The sequence below is a fragment of the Maniola jurtina genome, chromosome 4 (genome assembly GCF_905333055.1).
Source record: "Maniola jurtina chromosome 4, ilManJurt1.1, whole genome shotgun sequence".
In the NCBI taxonomy this organism is placed as follows: domain Eukaryota; kingdom Metazoa; phylum Arthropoda; class Insecta; order Lepidoptera; family Nymphalidae; genus Maniola; species Maniola jurtina.
The window spans coordinates 11823789-11836776 of NC_060032.1; the positions used below are offsets into that span (position 1 = coordinate 11823789).

Genomic DNA, 12988 nt, shown 5'->3' on the forward strand with positions numbered 1-12988 from the left:
ATTGGTGACTAAGTGGATCTCAAATGACTAGCTGGGGGTTTTTCATCACAAGCGGTACAAGACCATGTTTTGTGGAGTTTTTGCAAGTACTTAAAAGATAGGTAGGTACATTCGTCCAGCCGTGGATGTCTATCAGTTCACGAGGACGACAGTTAGATGAATCTTTTTGGTGAGCTAGAAGTAGACCAGCTGTGGTCCTATATGCTAAGGGCTCACCTTTCCAAGCATATACAGAACTGCGCGAAGTAGTATGAGGGGCGGTGCGGCACAGCGTGACCGCGTCCGCGCTCGCTACGCGTCGCACCAGCGAGCGTTGGCACGCCGCGCGAAACGACCAGTGGTCGCGCGCGCCACCCTGATGTGAGCAACGTATAAGATCATCTATTGTAAGTACTGTGGAAATTGTATAAGGGGTGGTGTACCACAAGAACATTGCTTTCAAAATTTGATGAAATCATCCAAACTTAGGCTGAGATCTACAGACCGCACTTTGACTTTGCTTAGACATAAGACAGCGCTATATTGCTTACATAAATCCGTCTCGAATTAACTGAAGCTTAAGTCTGAGCAAAGTCAAAGTATGCTCTATAGATCTCAGCCTTAGTGCAGACCACTCTTGTAGTTGAAACGAAAATAGCGCAACAAAAGAAATACGGCAAAGCTGTGCCGCCAAGTGATTAAGACTTTCGGTACGATGTCGTGTAGAAACCAAAGGGGTATGGGTTTAATAAAAGCTGCTCTACTCCTTCCAGGTAAGCCCATTCCATCTTAGACTGCATCATCACTTACCACAAGGTGAGATTGCAGTCAAGAGATTTTGTTTTTAAAGCGGCAATAGAAAAAAAACACATTCTGTGAAAACTTCAACTCTGACTGACAGCAGAGGCTTAGTAATAGGGTCCCGTTGGCACCCTTCGGGCACGGAACCCTCGGAGAATGGTCATTCTTACCCATGCCACTTCCTGTTCCGCCAATATGTCCTTGCCCTGGTCGAGCGCCAGGCGCATTTCCGCGCGGGGGCTGAGCCGCTCCGGCGACGCTGGCCGCGCTTCCTCCCGCGAACACTCGGCTACTGGTGGTGGCTCCGAAGCTAAACAATTTTTTTTAAATATATTAGTTCATATTAATTCTACAAGGTTCTTAACATTAACATTACTAAGATAACAACCATTTCTACACAACTGCCTAGTTAATTCCCCAGAACCATTATAACTTATAAGTCAGTCGGGTTGATAAAAATAAGTAACTTGGAAGATAACTATAATAATTAATTTGATAAATTTCATGAAGAACTCAGGGGTAAACTATACTTTATTCGAATCAATAATGTTTATAGGGTTTGTGTATGTATTATATATATAAATAACTTCTAAATGTTTGAACAAATATGGATGTATAGGGTATCGTTAGAATCTTTACATCATCCTGAGTGACACAGACTATTTTTTCGAAAAAAAAACCAATATGGCAGCTGTATGGCGCTATTTACAAACCTAGCTTTTGAAATTATTTTTAAATTGTACATGACGTATGTTGAGAAAGCCTGCATATCATGCATACATTTCTTTTTGAGGAGTACTGAGAGTTGTAGAGCTGATATTCTTACCTGGTGACAGCTGATGTAGGGGTGTGGGGTTGTGGATAGTGGTGCGTTCGAGTGTGGAGGGCGTGCTGGCTGAACTGGCTGAGCCCCGCCGACCGCCGCCAACAGATGCTCGCTCCACACACTCTTTTGAAACTACATAATATATAGTATCATTATAACTTTTCAGTCAGTTGGGTTGGGGGAAATAAGTGACTTGGAACTTGGAAGATGACTTTGATTATTGCGTGAAGAACTCAGGGTTAAACTACTTTATTCAAATCGAGGAAGCAGTCTGTGTTTCCAAACAATTACAATATGAGTATCTTCAAAACAAGAGTGAATAGGCACATTCTAGGTAAACGCGTTCCATCTTAGACTAGTATAACGTGCTACGCAGCTGAAGTGGTAATGGTCGGGGCCCACAGTTAAAAATTCGATAAACGTTGGGTCCCAACTTTCCAAGGTGCTAGAATGGCAATCTCACACCGGAAAGCGGACAGACGATATCAAACGAGTTGCAGGGAGTTAGGTGACGCAAGTCCAAAGTGTGTGAAAGTCCCTACAAGAGACCTATGTCCAGCCGTGGACGTCTATTCATTGAAAATATGATGATGATAATATAGCTAAGTATAGTGCTATCATAATATTATCTTACCAGATTGTAAGGGCATCGAAGGCACCTCGTTGGTGGGAGTCCGGTCGGGACTCAGCTCGCACGCGGCGCCACCAGTGAGCACCTCTCCATGGCACTCGGGCCCCGCGTCGCACACACCGTCCTCTGCTTCTGCGAAACAAAGAGCCTTCAGTTCACTGGAATAACTTTAATTTTCTGCTGGGTTATTTGTGTTGGTATTGCTTGTAAGTGTTAGTATAATTAAACGGTTTGTTCGTTTCTGTTGTCATTATACAATGTATCGTATAAGTGAGAAAGGGACCCAAAAAATCTGGACTGGTTTGTAACTTTATCTGTGATAATGGACACCAATTTGATATTTTTATTCACCTTTAGCGTGAAATGCTGCATTAATTAATGTAACCAGTGGGAATCCGAGTGTAATTTTTCTAAACTTTAAATCTTTTAATTTAGTTTGCGACCTGTGAGTACCTTTAAGTATCATATTAACATATTATAAATGTTTTAAAACGATTTGAGACTATGCTTTATAGTTAAATAATATTATGAGATGAGAATACATGAAATCATATTTAAAAAGAAAGTATAACATAGTCCAGTTATTTTAGGGCCCCGTAATTTGTATGCTAAAAATAAAGCTGTGAATTACGTATTGTGTACGTGAATTGAACTTTTGTGATTTATTACCAGAAATTTTGTTACTAGATAGTATAAAATACTTAATAAAAGTAGACATTCAAGGTGTTAGGTGCATCTGTATTGCATGCTAGGGCTTAAACAACGTTATTTTAAAAGATAAAACTTTTTACAATATAGGTACATATCCTTTCAAATGAAAGCATGCATCGTGCGTTTGTATTGTTCTGGTATGTAATTGTTTTGAGATTCAAATACATAAGTATAACGTGATATCTTCCGTTTTATTTTATTCTCACCTTTCACCTTTAGTCAAGAAGTCCACTTTGCTGTCAAAATGTATTTTGTTAGTATTTACATGTTGAGTGTTGGTTTCTACTGTGTCGATTATTATTTCTTTACTATGAAATATTTTACAATGAATTAACAGCTACTTACACATTTAAATTATTTACAGTGAACTATTAAAATAATATAATCTCACTCATCTTATGCCTTACTAAATATTATAATCTATTTATTCATTCACATCATATTTCATTTCACATAATTAATTTAAAAATGATCCATGTGAAATGGCTAAAAATTTCTCAAGTTCTGCTTCTGTTATTTATAACTTGGCATAAAAAACGTTAATATTTTCGTTTTGGTGATTTCCAATACATTGATTAATATAATTACTTAATTATACATAATTATGCTCGAACTTTTTGATTTTATACAGTCGGCATTTACTGTTTCAGATATAAAATCATTTCAAAAAGGCATTCAAAGTCAAAATCAATGTCAACTAAAATAGAAAATCTATAATATAGGTACTTAATGAAAATCTATTTAAATAAACTTGTATAGATCATCGATATATAGACAGGCCTATTCCATCATAAATGAGCTTGATTTTTACGAATAATTTTTTGACTACATTAATCTAAAGTATGGCAGCTGGTGTCTGATGGCGATAATTTGGAAAATTATATTGATTAATGTAAGCCAAGTTGCAAAAACCGAGGTACATGGTGTGACATCCTCCATAGGAGGATCTCTGGTGAAAAGGGTCACAGTCACGACCTTTGCTAATAGAGAACACGAGAGATAAATTTATCTTATGAGAGTGTTTTTAGAGATAGAGATAAATTTATCTTATGAGCGCGTTTTTCAAAAGGAAAAACGGAACCCTTACAGGATCACTTTGTTATCTGTCTGTCCGTCTGTCGTGTCTGTCAAGAAAACCTATAGGGTACCGTACCTACTTCCTATGACCTAGAATCATGAAATTTGGCAGTTAGGTAGGTCTCATAGCACAAGTAAAGGAAAAAATCCAAAAACCGTGAATTTGTGGTGATATCATTAAAAAGAATCAAAATGTGTTTTTAATTTTCAAAGTAAGATAACTTTACCAAGTGGGGTATCATATGAAAGGGCCTTTATCTGTACATTCTAAACAGATTTTTATTTGTTTTAATGCATAACAGCTGTTTTTGATTTATCGTGCAAAATGTCGGAAAATTACCCAAGGACGGAACCCTCGGTGCGCGAGTGGCACTTGGCCGGTTTTTTATCTATCAGGGCCTGTCTATGTACATCGATGGTATAGATATAGAAGGAACTACTATTGAACATAAACGTATATAGATAGGTATATGGCGAGGTTTACCTGATTCGGAAGCAGAGGGTGGTCGGTGCGGCGCGTCGGAACAGTCGTCAGCACCGACGCCACGCTCGCTGCCCTGCGCCAAGCGCCGCACCAGCGGGCAGTCACAACGTGAGATACAACCTAGCTACTCTCTATGCGAACCCCATATGCCAATAGCCCCAAGTAATCAACAATTTTGAATCATGTTTAAGCTTTTGATTAGTTTGACTTGTTCGTATATGATTTTTCCTACTAACGGTTAAAATTGTACAGAAACGTATTTTGGATGGCAGACCTGGCAAAACTCCTACATCCAAAATCTTCTTTATGTTATAAATTAAGTAGTGTAGAATTGTAGATGTATGTTTTATACTATTATAAAATCGTTTAAGAAGCTGATCAGTCTTCAAAATATTGTTTTTTTTTTTCAATTTTAATTGAATACTTTTACTTTTCGACCTCGATCGATGTATCTAATGATCATTCAATTGATGTTGTATACTTTTCCAATTGTAAAGATAATATTGCAACGAAATTGCATATTTTTACAGCCAAAGCATCTTTGAGCTATATTTTGTTCCTGAATTTATTTCTGTCTTCACCAGGTGCGCCAATATTTCGATCTCTAAAACATTCTTGACCCACCTATCCTTTTGATTTAATTTTTAAGATTATTTTTGATAAAATAAAAGTCTATCCCTGACAGTTCCGTAATTAATGACATTATGTACCAAAAAATATTTCGAAGTTTCCTACGAGTGTAGGTTAACACTTTAATAAAGTTATAAAATTGATAAAATACATATTATGATACATTCTATAAAAATAAAAAATCCCCAATAAGAACCTATTCGTAAGTGTTTCACAATAATTGGATTAGGGTCATGCAACAAACTACTTGCTATGCAAATTGCATCTCATTCTATGGTTTTCTGTTTACATGCTTTTTTACTGTTCATACATTGATCTCCATTTAACGTCACATATCTACTTAATGGATCAATCAAAGATGCGTTTCTTTTTTAACTAAGTACATTGATATTTATAGGATAAGATTTTGCATCAATAGATTTCCAAATGGCTTAAAAATATATTTCAAAATTTGTTTATTATTATTTAGCAACTTTGAAGGATCCTAACACTGACCACAGTAATAATATAGATTCTTATAGCTAATAGAATATCATTGCTACTTGACATTCTTTCTAGTTTTGGGGCCATAAGCTGTTCTTATAAATTTTCACCATTATTTCATTACAGTTATAAATAATATGATTTAGGGAATGGTCAGTGTTTTAATAAGAATACTTATGGTATTCACCTGGTCATCAGAATTGGTAGGCGTAGGTTTATTGTCCTCACTTCCACTATCAGAACCATCTTCTTCTAATAAAGGTTCCAATCTTCTTCTAAATACGTCTCTGCAATTAATAAAATCTTATAAATATATCCTTTCGTGGTAGAAACAATTTCTCATACTTTTTTCTCAAGTGAAGATGTTTTACAGATAATAATCATTAATCATAATTAACATAATGTATCTACCCAATAATAACTAAAGCAAAATGAGAATCATTGATGTGCGTAATGGCACAATAAAAGCACTAATTTTTAAAACATTGTTCAAAATAATCCGTACCTCGGTAAAAGTGGCCTTAAAGTAGTAGGTCCAGTTATTGTAGGTGCCATTAAAAGCTCATCCATCATTAGTTCTGTATCATCATCACCGGCATACGAAGAGGAAGACTTTGTTGGTGACTGTAAAGATAAAGTTCTGTTCATTTAGGTTAAAAATTAAAAAAAAAATGTTTCTCACTCAAGACCAATGTTTCATTTATAAATCGATATAAGCGTTTTTTAAAAAAATCAACTAGTTGTTGCAAATTGCTATTCCATAAGTATTTCTATTATAAGCTTACAGAGAGAGTCCCATGTTCAGAATCAGGGAGATTGTCTGAGAGATCGCCAGATGATGGTGTACCCCAAGCATCTTCTCCGCTTGCCCCACTACCTTCTCCGGTTTCAACTGTACCCTCTTCAGTACCAATGGCTGACTTCCAATCACCAACCCCAAGGCACCTATTCAATTCATATTTATTACACAATCGCAAAATTAGTAACTAGTTAAAGAACACAAAATCATCTATCTCAAAAAGACTAAAATCTATAAACGCATATATAGTTACTATTGATGCTATATTTTATAACAGTTTATGAAAGTAAAACTACATTACAAAAATATTCTTCTATTTTCAATAAAACTATACAAATACTTTTGAAAAATTCAGAAAACATTGCAGATTTGAAATCGGAAAAAATATGAGTAGGTAATTTTTTCTATTGAATGGTGATTCTTTTAGTTAATAAAATCTAGCGTAAAATTTTAAGCTATTAAATGGCTACTGTAATACTATAAAATATATTTCCATTAGTTTCGAAAATTATATCGATTACGTAAAATATAATGTTGCTAATTATATTTGCAAATCTAGCAATATCTATAAATAAGTACTAGAGAATTATGTATGACATAAGACACATAGCATAATATTTTCTAACAATAACAATCATCCAAACAAGAACGATGAAACCAACATACTCAGCGTCGTTTTTCCCAATGTGTTGTGTTCCACCTAATTTAGAGAAATGTCAAAATTATTATGAACAAATGAAAAATTTGATAATAATAGAGCAAAATTGTGTATCTTCAACTCATAGTTCATAAAATAAGGAACTGTTTTATCGTATTAGTAGGTAAGCTAAGATCGCTAAGGTTTTGTTTATATTATAAAGATTGCAGAAGAAACAATTACTATAAAATCCTTTTTTAAAGAGGTCTGCATAAGAAAGAAAACCTGAATGCACAGTTTCAAGTTACGTATGTTGGTATGTGAGTCAGTTAGTTTAACCCTTTTATGATATGATTAAAACCAAAATAATGAATAAGACCAACCGTTCTAAGAAAGATGGTTGTTTATGCGCTATTGAGGTATTTGGCACGCTTTCCGTGTGACTAAAAATATTCATCTTCTCAACAACAAATGAACCAGCACGTGCTGTCCAGCCCATTATACCACCCGCTGCACTTGTTACTGCAAACGTTTCATTCTCATTACAATTACTTAGGCAGAGATCTGGAAATTCTCAAGAAATAAAAACACAGAAATTAGAGTAGTTGAATGATATTATGATACACAGCAATTAAACTTATTTCGTTCTACTCTTCTAAAGTTAAGACGAAGCTAAGTAAGCAGGAAACCAGGAAAATAAAAGTTTGCATTAGTAATCTACGCCTGTGGCACGAGAAAAGGAGCTTATTGTAGTCATCATGCTCAAATATAGCGTGCATCATGTTTATAGTGAATCTTACTTGACAAGAAACCCTATTAGCTGGAACAGTACTAGATAATATAACTATATATTTACCTGTGCTATACGTTTTGGAAGTATCTGGCTCCTGTGCAGTCAGTCTTACGTTACCATCATCAGTCTCATCGGATGGCAGCCTTTCCAGGCTTGACATTGTGCCATACCTTAAAAGTGAAACCATTATTTTTAATGACTTATAAATAATTTTATAATCAGTTATACATTTTTACTTATTTTTAAACCTGCCTTTTTAACGACACATAAGGTAAATCATCTGGGGCGTCTGGGGAATCGGGAGATTCATCTACAAGCTGATCCTGAAATCAAAATCCAAGATAACAAAGTAATAATTAAATGCAATATTACTAGACAAATTCAGCAGATACTCACAGTCTTATTAGTCGTATTATAATCAGGAGTTGGTGGGACAACTGCTATATTCGGCACGGGAGATTCGGATTTTATTGAACCTAGACTGCCTGGTCTTGAATTGACCGTATTTATGCTAGTTGCAGATAGTTCAAAATGTGTCCTTTTAAATGGCTCAACTCTCATAAGATGTGCTGCGGGATTAATAGCAGAAAGACCCATTAACATAAGGGGACCTAGCTCTGAATCTTCATCAGATAATACGTCATTTGTGTTTGCATTTATATCTTCAAGCATTTCAGTTTTTTTACTTATATCACCATTCATTTTGCTAACAGCTGATATACCCATTCTCGGCGATCTTCGAAGGCCTCTTTGTATTCTGAAGTCATTATCATCTTCATGTATTGAATCGTCGTCCAAAAAGACTGATGAAGTTCGTAGGCGTGTACCGACGTTTTCTCGTTTGGTTATTATGTTCATGCCTAATACCTTATTTAATACCGTTTCAGCTTTTTGTCTCGTTCGTTCATCTTTTCTTAAGGTTGCCGGTGAAGGATAAGCTGATGTTTTCGTTCTTGAAAGCGTTATGCTTTCTACACATTTAACCTCGTTTAAGTATTTCTCTTGAGCTATAACACATTGCACTTGATTAGCTATATTTGAACTTGAGGTTCTTAAGTCGTTTGAACTAGAGTTAAATACCATTGAGCTACATGTTGTGTGGCTAGTGGACAGAGGACTATTCCTACTACTAGAAGTGGGACTAGGTGACATAATAGAATGTTCTTTTCTCAGTTCCAAATGGCTCTTTGTATGACTGTGACTTCTTGTGATGCTTGTGTTCAAAATCGGTGAATCTGTTTTCAGTTCATAGGATTTTGATTTGAGCATCCTTTGACTTTGTTCTATTGAATCAATTACTTTCATAGCTGCCTTAGGGGCATCTTCAGGGCGTATCCTAATTGCACCTTTACGTTCTAAGTGAGAAAAATGTTTTTGTTTACGGTTACCACAGTTTGCACTACAAATGCTAGTATTACTTTTATTTGAGGCAGAATTTTGAGGCGAAGTTTCGGCTTTTGGCTTAGGAGGTACTGGTGGTTCTTTTTGTGATATTAATGGACTATTTGGCTTGGATAAGCATTTCTTGTGACACTGCCGGCAAACCGGAATAGTATCAACTACAACTGGACTCGTTCGGACAGTTATCTGAAAGAAAAATATATAAATAGTATCCAGAGCTTCTACTTTTTTATGAATAATATTTGCATTAAAATACCTACCTGACTACCAGAATTACTACTTTTGGATGGACTTCGGTCATTTTCCTTCTTTTCCACACGATTAACAACAGTACTTTCTCTATTTTCATTTTTCGTATTATTCTCTATAAGTTCTGCTACTTCTAAAAGATTTAGTTCTTTCGATCTCTTTCTTAGCTCTTCTACACTCCACATCTATAATAAACGTCATTTTATATCTTTAATTGTGTTCTTATAAGTATTAAAATGACTGAATCGAGAAAAGTTGTTGTGAGAAGATTTTCGTGCAATAGTATTAGGTGCAGTTTTACTTTTCTATTCTTGTGCAAATATAAAACACACGCTACTTTCTTTTAGATTTTATTCACTTAGTAAAATGCAGAACTGACCTCCATATCTGGCTCTGGGGGGTCTAACTCTTCAGCCTCAGGTAACTGAGTCATCCATCTCTGCAAGTGTAACGTGGACCCTCGACTTCTGTTACTCCTAGGAACTTCTACAGCACTCCCACCTCCTCCTGTTTGCGTTTCTGCTGAGCTACGTCGAGTCTAAAATATTTGCGTTAGCCACAGATTATGAACATATTATTTCTAAAATATTTCAGCTATTATTGAGATTAAGGTTTCATTTCCTTCTTAGTCAAAGTCAAATTTTATCCAGAAAGTACTGTTGTACACCTTCTGTTTGTCAGATTAGTTAGATTTGAAAGATGATATAGTCGTGATAATTACGTTAGCTTAAACTAAGCTACGAGGGTTACAAACGCGCCCAAGTCTAAGAAGAGCCCACAACAAACTCAGCCGGGTATGGTAGTGTTGTTTCTATTATTAATATCAATATTCATTTATCATTAAGAAAGGTAGCTACCACAATTAAATTAAATAAAGCTTATTTTATGTCGCCAATAATATTTATTTTTACAAAATAGAGCTTAGTAGAGATCAAGTGGATATTAGGAACAGAATGAGACTGTGCAAAACGATAATGGTACACGTTTTGTTTTGTGCTGTAAGCAAATTTGATATACTTATACAAAAAAAAATCCTAATTTTATATTAATAAGATATTATTATACCGTATACGAATATCTGTACCATGGAAATATAATTTTTTGAAGTAGTTATTAATTGTACTTACCATTTTTACTTCAGTACATGTTTCTGTTGTTTTTTTTTTATTTACACTTCTTTTTTTGAATGCAAAAGTGTTTCTTACTCTTACAACTATACAGCTAGTATAGAAAAGCTTTTTAATAATAATTATTATAAAGAAGTAGTTATATAGTGCACCATACAGATAAATTCAAATAAATGACATTAGTGCGTTACACAGAAAAATGGTAGATAATTTCATCGTAGATAATAGCGCATAAAACTAGTTTTTCCGTTAAAACATCGATAGCGTCTCTCAAAGTAAGGGCTCATAAATGACGTTTAAAATAAAAAAAGTATCACCACTGACAAAGTCACTTTATTCACCGATCATTAGAAATTTCTGCTCCGATCTAAACAAAACATCCAAATTTTTATAATAAAATCGATTATACGCTGAACCCAGAACAATAAGTAAAAGGCTTTTCTCAAAATTATCATTATTTTCCTCATTATCTAATAGACTTACTATACACAGCCAAAGACATCGAAAATTATTGATTCTAACTACCAAAAATTTCGCATTAAAAATTAGGTCATATACATTTATAAAAATCCCGGACGTAGGTTATGTGAACATTTTACGATGCTAGCGATTATAATAGACGCGCATTTCTATTTCTATTACAATACAAACATGGACATAGGTTAATATATTATGTGAGCATTAAATTGTTGAAAAAGCAGTACTACAATATTTGACTTAACACAGAAATATAACACCAACTACCATTTTTCTTTGTAACACATTTTATTCTAATGGCAATGCGTTATTTTAAAAAGCGATGCAGAAACAAAAATGATTCAGTAAAACTACGATGGATTATGAAACGGATTTCGCAACTAATCGCCAAATATCCACATGACCTGTACAATTTTGCAAGGTTATGTACAGATACAGAGCATTAAGATTCTGTACACCGAAATTATTACTAACAACGTGAATAGACTTGTAAACGATAAAACTAACATTGCCAGCAAAGAGTCAAATGAAGTCAATAGTGAAGGAGATGCTGGAGGATCTAACGCTTCATCAATAACAAAACGTCATAAGAAAAGGACGGAAGACTCAAGAAGCAACGATGGTATTAGAAAACTATTACTTCGAAATCGTATAAACATTCCTACGATTGGTACCCTATAGTTACATTTTTGACACTGAATCCTATATTAAGGTAAATTGTAAAATGTCGGCATACATACTTGAGTATTTAAGCGAGTTACAATAACTCAATGTATAGTACTTTCAGTTCAGTTCTGTTAAATTCCTTTTTATGTACCCAGTTATATTGCTTCAAAAGGGCATTAGAATTACAACTAGGTTATATTTATCAATAGCCAAAATACCGAGATCTGGGAATACTGTTAATGTTTCAAAATGTCTCTCAAAATTTTTGCCACAACCTTAATCTTAATTCTGAACTATAAGCAAATTTAACAATCCAACAAAGTTTACACGTCTTGTCTCATATATTTACACAATTTAAAAATGCCAATTTGGCGGTATTTCTCAAAGTTATACATAATTTTGAAGTAGGGGACCTAAACGATCCAAAAGGTAAAGCAGTCCTTAGACATACTGCGATTGTATATTATCTCTTTTCACCATAAATCCGGAGATAGTAAGCATTTACTAAATCCGGATCTGACTCCGCGGATCAAAGCTCTAGATAGGCAGGTGGAGTTGGTCTCTCTGGTAGTGCGACGCGGGGCAGAAGAGGATCTTCCGGTAAGAATATACGTTCCTCCACCGCATGTTTATAAGAGGGATCTACATCTAAATCAGCCAGAGCTAGATCAGCTTCAAAGGATTCCCATTTATAAGGAGTCATTTCAGAATAATCTTCGCCTCCTTCTGAAGTAAGTTGAGCGCTAGGAGAAGCGGGTACCTCGTGTCTTTCTATACTTGATGTGGAAACAAAATGTGAAGAGAATGTTTGGGAGTCAGCTGGCGAAAGGTTCGCCGAAGGGGTTTCGGGAGTAGGCGCCGTTCGCCAAACTGTGCTAAGAGGTCCTCTGCATGGTTGAGGTTGTGGAGAAGCAGAATTGGGTCTAACATCGAAACTGACTCGAACTTCTTTTTCTGGGCGCTCTTCGACGAGCATATTAAGGTGCGAACGGTAGGAACTTGCCGGCAGAAGGGCAAGGCTTGAATGTCGTTGTATGCTGGACCCGGATACCTGTCTCTGTTGGGAATCGAGGGTTGCCAGGCTGAAGGTCAGCTGTGGATCTGGCGAGTCCAGCGGTGAGCCAAGAGGTGTTCCTGACATCGTGTGTGCGCGATATCTGGAATACAAAAAAAAATTACCGCTCGTTAAAACGCTCTACATTTACAATGATTGCAGT

General features: G+C 35.4%; 1 protein-coding gene across 12 annotated transcripts in view; it reads right to left on the reverse strand.

The window, feature by feature from the left end:
• Positions 1-12988, reverse strand: part of LOC123864915 — a 71537-nt gene that overhangs the window by 4187 nt on the left and 54362 nt on the right. For 3 of the 12 annotated variants that reach the window (XM_045905661.1, XM_045905671.1, XM_045905672.1), the window contains 15 exons: positions 12823-12928; positions 9881-10039; positions 9513-9686; positions 8248-9438; positions 8104-8174; positions 7915-8021; positions 7442-7631; positions 6408-6567; positions 6128-6246; positions 5810-5909; positions 4510-4582; positions 2241-2369; positions 1607-1738; positions 951-1090; positions 217-355 (listed from right to left, as the gene is read on the reverse strand). In XM_045905661.1, the coding sequence (XP_045761617.1) occupies positions 217-355; positions 951-1090; positions 1607-1738; positions 2241-2369; positions 4510-4582; positions 5810-5909; positions 6128-6246; positions 6408-6567; positions 7442-7631; positions 7915-8021; positions 8104-8174; positions 8248-9438; positions 9513-9686; positions 9881-10039; positions 12823-12928 (2990 nt within the window). Of the gene's footprint in view, positions 1-216; positions 356-950; positions 1091-1606; positions 1739-2240; positions 2370-4509; positions 4583-5809; positions 5910-6127; positions 6247-6407; positions 6568-7087; positions 7122-7441; positions 7632-7914; positions 8022-8103; positions 8175-8247; positions 9439-9512; positions 9687-9880; positions 10040-12822; positions 12929-12988 lie in introns of those variants that run through there. The other 9 variants (XM_045905666.1, XM_045905665.1, XM_045905663.1 and 6 more) reach the window with 9 other exon arrangements.